This window comes from Maylandia zebra, linkage group LG17 (genome assembly GCF_041146795.1).
Source record: "Maylandia zebra isolate NMK-2024a linkage group LG17, Mzebra_GT3a, whole genome shotgun sequence".
Lineage (NCBI taxonomy): Eukaryota > Metazoa > Chordata > Actinopteri > Cichliformes > Cichlidae > Maylandia > Maylandia zebra.
In genome coordinates, this window is record NC_135183.1 from 38,703,023 (window position 1) to 38,718,177 (window position 15,155).

General features: G+C 42.8%; 1 protein-coding gene across 5 annotated transcripts in view; it reads right to left on the reverse strand.

Moving 5' to 3' along the window:
* rfx2 (regulatory factor X, 2 (influences HLA class II expression)) overlaps positions 1-14,946 on the reverse strand; it is a 31,568-nt gene extending 16,622 nt beyond the window's left edge. For 2 of the 5 annotated variants that reach the window (XM_004553818.4, XM_004553816.4), the window contains exons 1-5: positions 14,743-14,946; positions 5,087-5,195; positions 4,046-4,135; positions 1,918-2,000; positions 562-832 (exon numbers count right to left, since the gene is read on the reverse strand). In XM_004553818.4, the coding sequence (XP_004553875.1) occupies positions 562-832; positions 1,918-2,000; positions 4,046-4,135; positions 5,087-5,194 (552 nt within the window). In that variant the 5' untranslated portion in view covers position 5,195; positions 14,743-14,946. Of the gene's footprint in view, positions 1-561; positions 833-1,917; positions 2,001-4,045; positions 4,136-5,086; positions 5,196-12,557; positions 12,652-14,742 lie in introns of those variants that run through there. The other 3 variants (XM_004553817.6, XM_004553820.3, XM_004553819.4) reach the window with 3 other exon arrangements.
* Between the last annotated feature and the right edge of the window lie 209 nt (positions 14,947-15,155).

Genomic DNA, 15,155 nt, shown 5'->3' on the forward strand with positions numbered 1-15,155 from the left:
GTCTCTCACTAGACAACGAAAAATAATGGAGTCCAACTGGCGGGCAAAGTGAACGACAAAACCAGGGACATTCTGTTGAGCTGTAGAAGAAAAATCAAGTCAAAAAAGACTTGGTAGTGCAGCCAAACTGGAGACAGAATAAAAGGAAAAAGAAACGGGCAGCGGTCCAAGGCTCCCGAGGGCTCTTGGCCAAATGGTAATGAGCCCCAAGGGTTGCTTTGTTTCGTAGGGCGCTCAAGTGCCTGTGAAAACCTCTGAAACAAGGCAGTGCTGAATTATTTAAGCCAATGTCCCGGTTCTGCGGGCTCACTGGCCTGCACCACTCTGTGCGTTACTACAGAGCTAGGAGGCCCCGACTCAGGCTGCAGGTTCCTGGGAAACTGGGTGGTGAGTTAGGACACAGTCTATCTCAGGTAGTGATGAAACCTACCAAAACTATTATTTAGACCCCCCCCCAGACTCTTTCAGTCATTAAGTATTCATTTTTGCTTTGTTATTAATCCTGTTCGAGTTGGTAAACGTGCACCAGAATAACAGCACAGCGGGATGGCTGTTGCTCACCATAGCCGAGGAGGAACGCGACGAGTGCGATATGTGGTTGCGGCTTCCCTCCATATTTCCGCCGTGGATCAGGTAGGTGCTGCCGCTGGAGATGATGTGGCTGCTGCCCACGTCCATGGTGATGCCTACCATGCCATGAGTGGGCACGCCGCCGCTGGCAGAGGAGACCACCGTGGTAACATGACCTCCACCGGCCTGAGAGTCAAAGTAGGGCCCGCCACTGCTTTGCCCGTACAACTGTGCCTCGGGGTTGTAGGAGTAGGCTGTTCGGCTGCAGAGAGGCCACAGAAATTAAAGAACATTTGATTTTCAGCTCTGCCTGCAAAGAGGAATCTTTATGCAAACGCACGGGGAAACAACAACAACAACAACAACAACAACAGTATTGTTAATATACTACATAATTGTGTTGACATCGGCAAAAATTACCGAGGTCGTGCAAATATTTCGCTTTGCTAGAGTCATTAAATATCAAAGTGTGGGATAAAAGTCGTTTAGGCATCAGTTACCTTTAATGGCACTTTGATCTGAGAGATATTTGTTATAAAGTAGTCTGGACAATTATTTGTATTTTTCAGGCCCCTCTTCTGTGGAACCAGCTTCCAGTTTGGATTCAGGAGACAGACACTATCTCTACTTTCAAGATTAGGCTTCAAACTTTCCTTTTTGCTAAAGCATATAGTTAGGGCTGGACCAGGTGACCCTGAATCCTCCCTTAGTTATGCTGCAATAGACGTAGGCTGCCGGGGGATTCCCATGATGCATTGAGTTTTTCCTTTCCAGTCACCTTTCTTACTCACTATGTATTAATAGACCTCTCTGCATTGAATCATATCTGTTATTAACCTCTGTCTCTCTTCCGCAGCATGTCTTTATCCTGTCTTCCTTCTCTCACCCCAACCGGTCGCAGCAGATGGCCCCGCCCCTCCCTGAGCCTGGTTCTGCTGGAGGTTTCTTCCTGTTAAAAGGGAGTTTTTCCTTCCCACTGTTGCCAAAGTGTTGCTCATAGGGGGTCATATGATTGTTGGGTTTTTTTCTCTGTATCTATGAAGCACCTTGAGATGACTTATGTTGTGATTTGGCGCTATATAAATAAAATTGAATTGAATTATTTGTCTTATTCCTTTTATCCTTTTATCCAGCCCCCCCCCCATAATCCAAGATGACTCCACGTTTGAGATGGAGCCAAATACGTGCAGCGCTGTGTCTGTGTGATTTAGAAAGCAGTCCTCCGGGTTCTTTCACTGACAGAGTCATTGTAGTAAATGTGTTTCAGTTTCACAATAAATCTTTGTCTGCATTTTTTTTTTTTTAAATTTTTATTCCCCATTTGAAAAAAAATGCAGCACGACTCACATTGTTCCATTGGTATAAACCGCATCTCCACTGTCTCCAACATACTGGACCTGTGACGGGTAGACATGCTGCACCTGCTGCACCTACATGGAGATCACAGTACAATGAAAGCAGCGATCAGTGGAAACAGGCCTGAGAAGATTTCTTATTTATTTATCAGAACCAGCTGCAATCAAGTGGGCAACAGGAAAAAATAAGATAACGGCATAATTCTCTCATTGATGCAGTCTCCCACAAACCCATGGGAGAATGCATCAACACAACTTACATCCATGTCTGTCCACACACATAGTAAACTGCATGAACTGAAGAGCATTAAATGACCTTTGACTACCAATTTTGAATCAGTTCCATCCTTGAGTTTAAGTGAACGTCTGTGCCAGAAACTAAAGGTGATCCTATCGCTTTTGCAAGAATGGAAGAAAATTAAATCACAGTGACATTGATACCTGACTGCTAAAATCAAATCAGTTCTTCGTGGAGTAAAGACTTGTGCCAAATTTGTGGAAATTCCCTCAAGGCATTCAAGACATATTCACAAAAAGCACCGTGCCGCTGACAGCTGTTGCAGGCATACAGACAGAGTAGATTAAAACATACACTTTGCATTCGGTGAAACAGTACGAGCGGATTTCAGCTCGAACCAATGAAGACATATCGCACATGTGGTTTCGCACAGAGTGAGCCACGATGTTGCAAAATGGAATGATAGCGTTCCTCCTTCAAGTCTTTGTTTATCTTGTGCAAATCTCCCACTTTACCTCTACCAAAGCACTCCACCACTCTTGACAGATGGTAAGCCGCGCTCCATCATCTTTTCGTTTATTCTACATCTCACAGATGTAGAAAATCTTTGGGCCAAGCACATCAAGCATTTTTCCAATTTTCTGTCCGGCATGTTCTTATGCCCATCTTAATCTTGTCCTTTCATATATTGCTTTTCCTCTCTGACTCTGCTCTAAATGTCGCCTTCCCTCTGTTGACAGTGAGAAGGCTGTTTTGTGGGTTTCGTTTAATGAAGCTGTCAGTCGAGGACCTGCAGTTTGCCCATTTCTTTAACTAGAGACTCTGATACTTGTCTTCTTGGCCAGATGTCCACTACAGCCTCCTACTTCACTTTCTCGAAAGCCAGCACAAAGATTTTCATCTCAACTCAAACAAATTTGAAATTCTAATCTAAAGATTAATAAGGTTTTTGCATTAGAGCTCACTCTGTACAGTGGAACACAGGAGACACAGCTGCAGAAAATTAGACAGACATAGTTTAAAACAAAAAACTAATTACTGATTACATCCCATTTACAATGCTTCTAATTTTAAAGTCACGTAAATTAAGAAACTTTTCTTCCAAGAATGAGAACATTTCTAAGTGACCCTGAGGTTTTGAGTGCTAATGAATGATGCACTGAATGATAAAGATGAAGAGTCCTATTTGCGATCAGATGACCAATGGACAAATCACATTATAGTCTAGGATCCAGAGCTACATGTAAGCACAATGTAAGCATACATAGGCAACAGAAAAGCCAAGAAAAACACTGTCATCACCACACACACACATTCAAAACTTGTTCTTTTATCCAGCGGGACAAATAACAGTTTAAAATAACATTTTCATTTTAAAAGCCGCCAAGAGACATTTTATAGGTATACACATGTTATTCATGTATACAGCCAGTGGACCAGGCTCAGCCAGAGAAAGAAACTTTCACACACCCATGAGGAGCACAGCAAGAGGAGAAATGTGCTTAAAAACAAAAAACGGGCTGCCATGCTCGAGAGCGTTTAAATACACAAAGGTGGATATGTTACCAATTTGGTTGTGTACTTCCTAGTTTGTTAACTGAAGACCAAAGCTGAAGCTCTTCGGACTAAATTTCATTATTATAAACATAAACTGTCACCTGAACAGGACCTGACGAATAACTAGTATTTGTAAACGACAAAACTAAGCCGTGGTCAAACAGGGGACACGGTCGCGTTACCAGTCTGGTATTCTGGATGTGCGAGTCATTTAAAATGTAATCTTCTTCCTACTTTATTGTAAGACTCCACAGGTCTTCAGCCGTCAAGTCAAGCGGTGTACATAATGTCAGAGCACAGTACAAGTAAGTACAGTACTGTGTACCTGCTGAGGGACCTGTTGAGCCCTGGGTACTGAAAGCTGCTGTACTTGTCCTCCCTTCTGAGCTGAGCCTGTGGCTTGAACCAGCACTCTCTGTGTGAATACGAGACATAACTGAATTACATAGATGGGCATTTAAAATTCATACAAACGCATTATTCTAAACATGCAACAGTCAACACAATAACAAACATCTTCATCTATAAATGTCAGGTTTACATCTCTTTTTAATACAGGTTTTGAATATAAAGTAGCAACGATAGCAATAGACAGACATAAAAACAACACGACAGAAATTTCGACTGTCATTTGCGCTTGCGCTGATAATTCTCATTTATCTGCAGCCTCGAAACATTAGCAAATTTGATGTACTGGTCTGGCAAGACAGAGAGAACTCATGGCAGAAGCTAATAATGTAAATTGATACGAGAGGCATCTGTTGGCAGAGTGGACAGTAGCGGCTTTATTTGCTGACAAGTTACAAAATTGGAACCACAATTTAAAAATACATTCTTATTTATTGCCGGTGCTGCTGGACAGGGCAGGGTTTAACCTGCTGTGTTAGGGTGGGCTTTTAGAAATAATACGTGGGCAAAGCAGGACGTCGCTGTAGTCTCAGTCAAGAGACAAACCGTGCCAGTCCTCATCAGATTTTTGTCATACAATTCCTGATGAAATGAGCTTAAAGCACTTAAGTTAAAATAGCATTTAGAGCACTAAACTCCTCCTTTCTGTGCACCAGTTAGAGCAAGTTATTTGTCTGAGTGTGTGATTTTTCATGGGCAGTGTAACCGTGTGCGCGAGCAGACAGGTCTGCCTGCTGCAGCTCTCTGCGCTGCACACCCAATCAGAAGTTATAAAAGGGATCTTCTATGCTATATTTCCATTGGCATTCCATGTAACGTTAGCTCCTGGCTTGGCCTGGTTTCCAAAATAACTTCTCCCTTATACTTAACATTTGGAAAGAGATGGCACGGAACAGTTAAGTCATGACAGACTTTGTCCTATCATCACAGTAGCAGCAGGGTAGATATATTATCCTACCTGCTGAGAGGCTGGGACAGGCTGTACCACCGGAGCCTGGGCTGATGATGACGTCCGCAGCGCTGCCACGCTGGTCGTGGTTTCTGACCCTCCCTCGGAGTTCTGCATGCTGGGAAGCATTAAGGAGAATCAGAAAAGACATCACCAGAAGTCATTTTCTACCAGACTGAAGAAATACCCTTCCAGGTAAAATTTAAAAAAAGAACTTTGAAAGAATATAATATGAGCACCTTAGTAAATAAACACTCTTACATCCCATCCCTACTCTTGTGGAGCCACCCGGGGGGGGGGGTGTTCTAGCTTTACCAAATCAAGCTGAGTCACTACAGCACTCAGAACCCTAGAGGCTGCCCACCTTTAGTTTTAATCAAAGACAAGATCAATAGGCCAACAGTATTACTGACACACATCGTCCTGCTGACAGAGGAGACCCAGGAGGAAAAATTACAGTAGAGGAGTTGAAGTTACCAACAGGACTGAAGTGCTTCGTGGGGACCAAACCCATTGCCACTACTCTGCTTTCGACTGGGTGACAATGTGCACAGCATAGCAAAGGGGAGCTAAAAATGGAGTGACACAAAGGCTCTCTTTAAAAAAAAAAAAAAAAAAAAAAAAAAAAAGGACAGAGCAAGAGCGGGAGCAACAAGGCAGGGACAAGAGAAGAATGGGAGGGGGGGGTAAAAAAAAGCCCCAAAAGAGAAAAATGATGGGGGGAAAAGATGAAAATAGCAGTGGGGTTCGAGCCCCTGCCAGGGTCCTGATGATATCCAGTGTTTGTTTCAAGCAAGAGCTGATCTCTGAGGGCTCCAATAATCCAGCTGATATGAGGAAATTCCTCAATGCTTTGTAAACGTTTGTCGGTTGCTATGGTGAGGAATCTGTGCCCCCCCTCAGCTCCCTCCCCACAAACTCACCCTGACTCCCACCCCCACGCCTTCATGTTCACTCCTCTATTTTAGCCCCCTTATAAAGCTTCTGCACAGGAACTTTCGAGTACAACCACAAAGAGAGTAGGGGGAGGATGATTTGAATAAAGGAGAGGGAGATACGGGGGGGCTGAACTGAAGAGCAGGCTTTAATTTAAAGGCAGAAAATGTGGGGTAGCAGGAAAAGTCAGTAGGGGAACAAGTAGGTAGTGTTCAGATAGAGTGTTATAGCCAAGGGCCGCAAGACACAACCTGCTCTAGACATGCTGCGATTAGTCATAACACACAGCGTGCGCAACAACGTTATTTTAATTCACTTGAAGAGACCTGACAAAAACCACTCTGTCTGCAGTAATCTGCACACTGAGTCATTAGTGCAGCCACACACGTGTCTTGGCTTTCTCAACGCTTAACTTTCAGGTAAGTCAAAAGACTTCGACTAGTAACTAAGGGGTTGTAAGTGTGCCTTAGAGATTAAACACAAATTTCAAAACCAAACTTGAACTTTTCTGTGGACGTGCCAAAGAAAAAAAACATTTGGAAAAACTAGCAACGCGAGAGCAAAAACCTGGATCAGTGACACTGTTGATGGCAACGAGGAACAAATACATTTAACTAAAAAAAACATGAATATCACAGATACACAATCTCCACCACGCAAAGCCGTGACATTAAAAACACAGACCATAAGGATAAATGCTTCACTACAAAATGATAACTAGAAACAGTAAATCTCCAGCAGACCAGCTAAGGACTGTATCGCACAACGCCTGGCACTGTCCCTCATAAGTACTTGATCAAATGTTAATTACAGCATTTAGAGCTTACGGTTCTTTCACTCTGTAAGCTATTTTAATGCACTTTTAAAAACCATGAAGGAAACATAACTTTGTTTAAGATGCAACACTTATTAATAACACACAAAAACCCCAGAAAACAAACACAAAAATCCATCATAAACAAAAATAGACTTTTTAACTGTTACTTCTCAGGTTTTGGACACCGAATGTAACTTGGCAACATGTAGAGTTTGGGGGATAGAATACCTTTATGATAACAGATATGGGTGTGCCACTAGTGACAACTTCCATGTGTGCCAGAGGCAAAGACAGTGTTCTGCTTACATGACTAACAGACTAAGCGTAGGAGGCCTATGTTGAAATTCCTGATGTGTGTCAATCACAACTGAAACACCAACCTAATCCTAAGTGTTGTATGAGTCTTTCTTTTGGGGGCATGCTTCTGACTCAGACAGAGACATTGTCCTTTAAAATATTTGAAACATGTAAAAGGACCAAATGTGAACAAATGACAAGAATCTATTATTAAAGAGCACCAACGGGAAGCAAGACAAACCTCAGGAGCTTCTTTATGCCATTAATGAGTGGACGGCACAGCAAGGTGGTGAGCAAAACAAGAAAAGGATCATTGACCTGCGTGTTTTTGTCTATGAAGGTGCTGACTTAAATTAGATAAGGTAAACTGCGCTCAAATATTTTTTTTAAAAATTAAAAAGAAAAAAAAAAAATCACTGAGTTGGTGGGAAAGGAGAAAGTCTGTGGCTCAGAGGAGTCTGTTTAGCGTTCGAAGAAGGTTAAAAGCCACACAAAATCCCCACCAGCAGCTCTGAAAGGCACAAAGGTAGAGCCCAGCAGGAGGGCCAGCTCGCTGCTGCAAACCCACTACTTATGATGGGCTACGGTCAGATCTTTATGCCTCCTACTCAGAGACAACTTCACACAAAAAGTCTGTTTTCATGTCAGGTCTGCAAGCCTGGTTTATTTCAAGCAAAGCCCAGATAAGCACTTTACAACATTACACAAAGAATCCCTGCTTTCAGGAGATACCAGAGTTTTAAAAGCTATACAGAAATAACAAAAGTCACATGTTAGGAACCCTGGAGGCCTCCCAAACTGTCATTAATAATCAGGCCTATATTGCCAACAAAATTTAAACATCTGTCAGTGACAGATCTAACTTACACAGGGCTCAATCAGAGAAAAACACATACAGATGTTCAATTAAAAGCAGGAGCCCGCAGTCTTGGCTCATGTTTGCACTGGCCCACATTGTTTGCAGAGCAACAACGGTTGCTAGTGGCAACACCGTCCACTCCCGTTTCCAGGAGCCTGTTGCTACGCAACCAACAGAATACTTCCCAAACCAAACAATGCCATCCCCCACCTGATCCTTCTATCTCACGCTAAGTAGAAACTTACAACAATAAATAGTGTGTATGCTATTAATTTCAGACGGCAGGGGACATGGAGGCAGAGTTATTTCTGTGCTGCAGTCATAGAAAAATGTACAGACTTTATGCTGGTTAGGATTAGGTTGACTGCGACATGACAAAGTGCTGTTTTCTGAAAACACTCGGTGGTCAAAAGGAGGAGGGCATGTTTAGGCCGTCGAGGAGACAGGAGTCCATTCGTCAGGGTTAGCTTTACACTCATGCCACCCAAAAACAACACATCCAAACCACGCTCAGTCTTTGTCCAGGCAGATGACAGTAAACAGCTTGAACCGAGCAAAACTTTTTCCAACTCGGTGGAAGAGAAAATACAGCATAAGTAACACTTGTTGTGTTTGAAACTGAGGATATTTGTACAACCCTGCATTACCTCTCTACATCTCTCCAGAATGAGCAACAGGTCTCTCTCAGGGCTTTTAACATACACTCCCCCAATTTGGGGACTCATTTAGTCAGCGACATCATTTCAAGCAAATTCATTACAATCTGTGGCTTTGAAAAAGAAAGCATTGAGCTTTTCTTTGATTTCATTAAAAGAACTTATAAGATCACACAGGCACACGCGCTCGCACAAAGAGCGAATTAAGATATGATAAGAGATTTCCACAACAGAGGCTGTTCTTCAAGCCTGTCTCATTAATTCATGGCTAATCCAATCAAAGCAGCTCTTGGGGTCTGCAGATGGCAGAGTTTAGGGAGAGCTGGGAGGGGGCGGGTGGGCGAAAGAGAACGAGAGACCGAGTGAGAGAGGGAAGGAAAAGAAAAAAGGAGGCACCGGCCACTATCTCTGATGCAAGCACACTCCTCCCCTCCCTAGCTCGCACCTCCCCGCCTCTGGTCATCAGTGCAACCTGTCCACTCCGTCACCATGTGTGCTGCAGGCATGACAGCCACAGAGAGAAAGATCAAACTGTTACCATGGAGACTGTGTGTGTTCGCCTATGCATTACACTCACAACTTCCTCCCCGACGCCATACCTCTTCTAACCCTTTCCAGATTTCCATGCCCCCGCCCGAGCCTTTTATCCTTGCCATTTAACATCTGAAGATTAAGGCTGAGGATCTGAAAATGGCACATTTTCAACAAAAGTTCAACTGAAAGAAAGCAACACAAGACAGGGAAGCGGAGCGAGACAGTCACAACTGGGAAATGTAATCAGAGTACCCTCTCGTGTGTGGGCGCCTCTTTCCTTCGAGAGAATTTAGCTAATGTGTTTCAAGGCTGCCACACCGATAACACAAAGAAGGGAAGTTTACTCGAGTCACCTGGCTGCTTAAGAGCAAAGGAGGCTAATGACTACAGAGTAGAATTTTCAATAATACCAGTTTCACTCATGTAACAGCAAGACTTAAATCACATCCTCCTGTCAGGCCTGCAAAATGCTTTCATTTTGTCAAATTATAGAAAACATGAGAAGCTACAGCTGTATTTTAGAAGCTTTTTTTATTATAATGCCATTTTGTCATTGAGATGCAATATTAAAAATCTATAGATACACTACAAAAATCGATTCATGTTTTCAGTTCTGGTTTTTTAAGGAGGAACTGGAAAAAGGTGACATATCCTAATGCTTAAGTTGGTCGTGGATTTTCACCTTCTCTGTAGCTACACTAAAATACACAAATCTGGTTTTAGGTATTCTGTTATAACAGGTGTGTTTCAAACCCGTGCACTTCCTTTTTTTCCTTCAGGGAAGCACATTCTCTGAAGATTACCTCAGGTGCTGGCAGCAAGCTTTCTCAATCTTGACCGATGAACCTGAGATAAGCCTCATGTTTCACTTGAGCAGTCTACCTTCTTGGCAAGCGTTTGCGCCATAGAGATCTGACACCAAGAATCATCGTACTGTATGTACGCGGGGCACTACTTGATACGAAATAATGAGTCATCAGTTAATGCTTTAAATCTGAGACAGATCCAAGTGTCTGTTGTTTATGTAGTGAATACTACACCAGGCTGAGTGCTTGCCATCAAAACACAGATTTAAGTGTTTAACGCATCCTTTGCCTTCTACACATCTACACATGACTAACACATGGCAAACAAACAAGAACAATTTCAGTGCACTTTGGCCCTCGATTCTCCAGGTCGTGACCTGTCTCGCCAGTCTTCCAAACGGCTCCAGAATGCCCCAGGTTTAATCTGGGCAGAGATCGGCAGATTGAGGTGGTCATTTCATTCACTATATTTTCTATACTCACCATTCAGTGACTCTTAGTGTCCTACGAATAGGGTCATTGTTATCCTGGTGGAGAACACTCCCCCACAGGACAAAAATGTTTCATCACAGGATAAAGGTGATCACTCAGAACAGCTTTGTATTGACTCACAGTGACTCAGAGGTGGAGTGAAACCAACCTGTGCCGGGTTACTTCCACACACAACAACAAAATAAAGCCACCGAAGCCCCTCACGCTAAGGGTTTTTCCTTTCATTTGTCAGCTCTTTGGTATAAGTACTATACATACAGCATATGTAGACAGGTGTACTTTGCATGCAACAGTTTGTGCCAGACTACTGGTTACAGATAATAATCAGTTTTGTAACGGTACAGTTGCCACATACCAATATAATTAAATGATTTCAATGTAAATTAATTTAAACTGCTTGTCCATCAACACTGGACAACTTACTTAAATTGTATGGTAAACACAGAACAAACAGTCAAACTAACACACTGCTAGGCCTGCTGCCCTACCTTACAATCTGCAGCGCTCTTCTGTCAGAAAACACGATACCACCAGCACTGAAAAATCCAAGACTAACATTTGCTCTCCATTTAAGATAAAGAGTAGAAAAGGGTCTTCTAAGATAAATAATGAGATCTCACTGTAAAAAAACATCTACCACTTAACAGAATCAAGAATGCTTCCACCAATGAATGCTCTGCAATCGTTGCCCATTAAATCTTATCATGTAAATGCTTCTAAAAAGCATTTCTGCCTAAAAATACTGTTTGAAGGCCTCTCAATCAAAAAGACTACCGTTAGTCTTGGTTCTGGTTGTTACTTTGTAGCAGGTTTGCACTAACAGAACATGTTCTCTTTTATTCAAATAAATATCCCTTAACAAATTAGCACTAAAAAAACCAAAAAAAAACCAAAAAGAAAAAACAGGAAAAGTGGGGAGTGAATGGGGGGGGGGGGGGGTCTGCTACTATTCTGACTCAAAGGAAGGTGGGGGGGCAGTCTTTGTAATGCAAATGTGACTGCCTTGTCTGCTGTTTGCGGCAGGAAATTTAATTACCAGTGTTGTAGCTACGATACAAACAGGTGGAATGCTAAGAATGCCGCTGATGACACACACACACACACACACACACACACACACACACACACACACACACACAGAAAAACATTTCATTTCACAACGAGTTTCAACTTGTTGTCACCACACGAGGGCCAATCAGTGGCAGCATTTTTCAGTGTGGGATTTGTTTCTTCGTATCCTAGCAGCACAAGTCTCCACTGATTTCCAACATCTTTACAGCTGGAAGACTTGATGCAAGTCAAGAGGATACTTAAAACAATTTTCCCTATCAACAAATCTTATAAAACAGTAATGGCAGCACATCAGTTAAAATGAAAAGCCCTTAACAAATAAATGAATTATGGCGCTTATGAAATTAAAACATTTCATGTGTACAAATGGCACTATTAATTTCCACTTAACAAGCCCCGCGAGGCATTTGTTTCTTAGTTCTTCTGCTTCGCTCTGTGATATCCTGACATGCTTTTGACTGCAGTTATGGGACAAGCCATTAAAAGTGGTGTTAAAAACAGGGGGGAAAAAAAATCAGACAGTGATAGGTTTCGAAAGCCAAACAGTTCACTTATCACACTGGGAGGTAAATGTAAGTCTGCAGGAATACGATCAACTGTAAACAGCACCAGCAAAACTCACAGTAGTGGTCGGGTCAGTGTCTGTATCTGAAGCTAGCTATTGGATTGAGAACTCCTCCCTGGGGCAGCATTGGGGCCTCATTAAGATGGGCTAAATACAGCATGAGCAAGCACACGCACACACCACATACACAGGGAGAGAAAGAACATGTGACTTAAAGCTGTGTCAGGTCACCCCCCTGCTCAAGAGACCACTGCAGCTGTCCTATTGATAGCTGAACTGTACTACAAACACTCAAAATGGCACACAGGCAACAGTGGACACTGCAAAAAAATAAATAAATCATACACGCAAGTCCGGACATGGCTTAAATTAAGGCTATGAGAGACGAAGGAAAGCCTAAAAAAGAAACATTAATATCTCTAAATCACACCCCAATGTAACACTTACGGTTAGCGATCTCAGGGTGAAGGCAATGTCAATAAAGCCAAGTGTGGTCACTGAAATTCAGGATAAAGACAGATGGCAAAGTAAACTACATCAGAAATTAAAGCAACATGCTAATTAATAATTTCCACACTTTACAAGCTGTGCAGTAAACAATTCCCAAATAGCTCTCTAACCCCCAGCTGCTCTCCACTTTAATTCTCTTTGCTGACCTGCCTCTGTAGGCTGAAGCTATGCACTCCTACCACAAAGAGGGGGATGAAAATAACCCGATTAAAAACACTGACTTTTAAAAGAATAACACTTCACCCCCCTCCCCCGGCATGCTCCAACCCCTTTCTTTCCACGACTTGGGTGTATTTGTATATCAAGTTGCCATGTAAACATAACAGTGTCATGCTCAATTGGGGGGGACACGCACGGTTTCAGCGCAGTCATTTATTTATTTTCGTTGTAGTTGTGGGAAGTTGTCTGACCAATCAAACATAAGCTTCCCTCTCTGACACACAGTCCGAAACAAGTTCATGCACACGTGGTTCATGAACATTATATTTTAACATACCTCTTTTTGACCTAAAGAAACAAGATATTGGTTAGTCACTCAATCATTCAGCTCAACTTTCCAAAATGAATTCTTCATCCAAGGATTTTGTGTGTGTGTTGCCAAGTTTATGGATCATTGCAAAGAGGGCATCAATTAGTGAAATTTTCATGGTGCAAAGATGCTTCCTGATGCTTCAATAGCAAACACTACAAATGACCGAGCACCTGACAACTGTCTCGGAAAAGACAGTTCGTTAGAATTAATGTACCTCGTGGGACAGGAAGAAACACAATCCCAAAAGCGGGGGGACGTCTTTGGTGTGCAAAGACCTGGAAAACCAGTTACAGACACAGTCTAAAACTACTGAAAATCTCTTGCTTCCTTTAAATGCTACAGCACAGATTGATATGCACCTTCGGCTCTGCAGAGGGATCAAACAGCAACCCTAGTGAGACCTTCTGCTTGAACAAAGAGGCAGTGGCACTAGGAACACCTTGGCCATTAGCACACAATTTGCTTCTGAATCTGATCAGTAAATAAGGCATTGTCAAAACGGGGGGGGGGGGGGGGGGTGTACTCCAAATTTAAGAGTGGGGAATAGGTCGACTACATAAATCTAGTCATTATAAAATGCATAGCGGTATATCGCATGCACTGCTTTAAAAGCACGCAGAAAACAGCAAATTCAACGCTTAGTTTCTCATCCAAGACAGCTACATAAAAGAACCATCATAGCACCACCTAGCTGTAATATACCCCCTTATTCAAGCCATTTCTCAAACATCACAACTTTTTCTACTGAAGTTATATTTTGGTATCAGAGGTCACAGAGTTTGATTCATGACGTGATTTAGTAGTGGGAAAAACCAGGGGAAGCGTCAGAATTTGGTGTAGTAACCCCGCCGGCAGAAGTTGATCAGTGGTTAAATGTTCGATATTTTTCATTGCTTTTAAGAGAAAACTTGCGAGTGAAAAGTGCTACGAAAGAGCTGCCAAGCTCCCGGAAGAAATAAAAGTTGTCACGGTGAGAAGATGCACGCAGCGGACGTTGGTTACGGTTAGAGCAACATAACATAACTGCCGCTCGTGCTAAAGGCTAGCTAGCTAGCCTTTCCACCTGCTTGAATCCGATTCTGGGAACGACGAAGTTTGCCCGTGCTGTGGCGAACAACACACAGCCGCCGTCAACAACGCCACACGAACTAACGAGAGAACTTGCACTCATGGCAGCTGGTCGTCCAAATTAGCATTAGCTGTAGCTTTGAGCGGTAGCTTCACCATCCATCCCGCTGATACTGAGCTGGAAGTGCGTTCAAACCTCGCAGCACACGGTACAACGTAGCAACAAGTGTAAAGTGATGCTGAATCGATTTGGAGTTGAAGTAACGATGACACGGAGTATAATGTTAAAGGCAGAGTGTAAAACAAATTAAGTAGGATAAAAGGAACGGATCCCGGGCTAAAGGCTGTCGCCTGCAACTGGTAAATGTCAGTCAAATGAAGAGTGGAAAACCGTTCTCAACTTGGGGCGGATACCACAAAAGAAGGGAAAGTTGTGTTGTAAATAATCCAGACCCCTGCTAACACGTTCGACCTCGAACTTAGGATTCATTTAGTTTCTAAATTCTACAAACGTATAGTCACCTTTGCCTTGAGAAAAGTTGTGCCCTCTCTCTTTCCACTCTCTCCCTCTCGCTCGGTGACTTCCAGATGCTGCAGCCGCTGTTGCTGAGTGTTGCGCCCGTTGGTAAGTAACTGTCTCCACGGCTACAGTCACTATAGCGCGACGGGGTCTCGAGGCAACTGTTGCTACCCTCAAAAGCCTACGTCAGGGCCCTCACTATCCAAGGGAGGGGCCAAAGAGACGTGTTCCGCCCAGTTAAATAAAGCTGTAAATTCATATTGAACCACTGGGAGGTGGTCTTGGCTCAGGAGGTGGACAAGTATGGAAGACCGAAGATGCCGTGGTATAAAATAAGGGTGAAAAAGGAGTCAATAAATTAATTACAAAAATGAAATAAAAATACATTAAATGCTTCAAAATGTAATTAATTTAA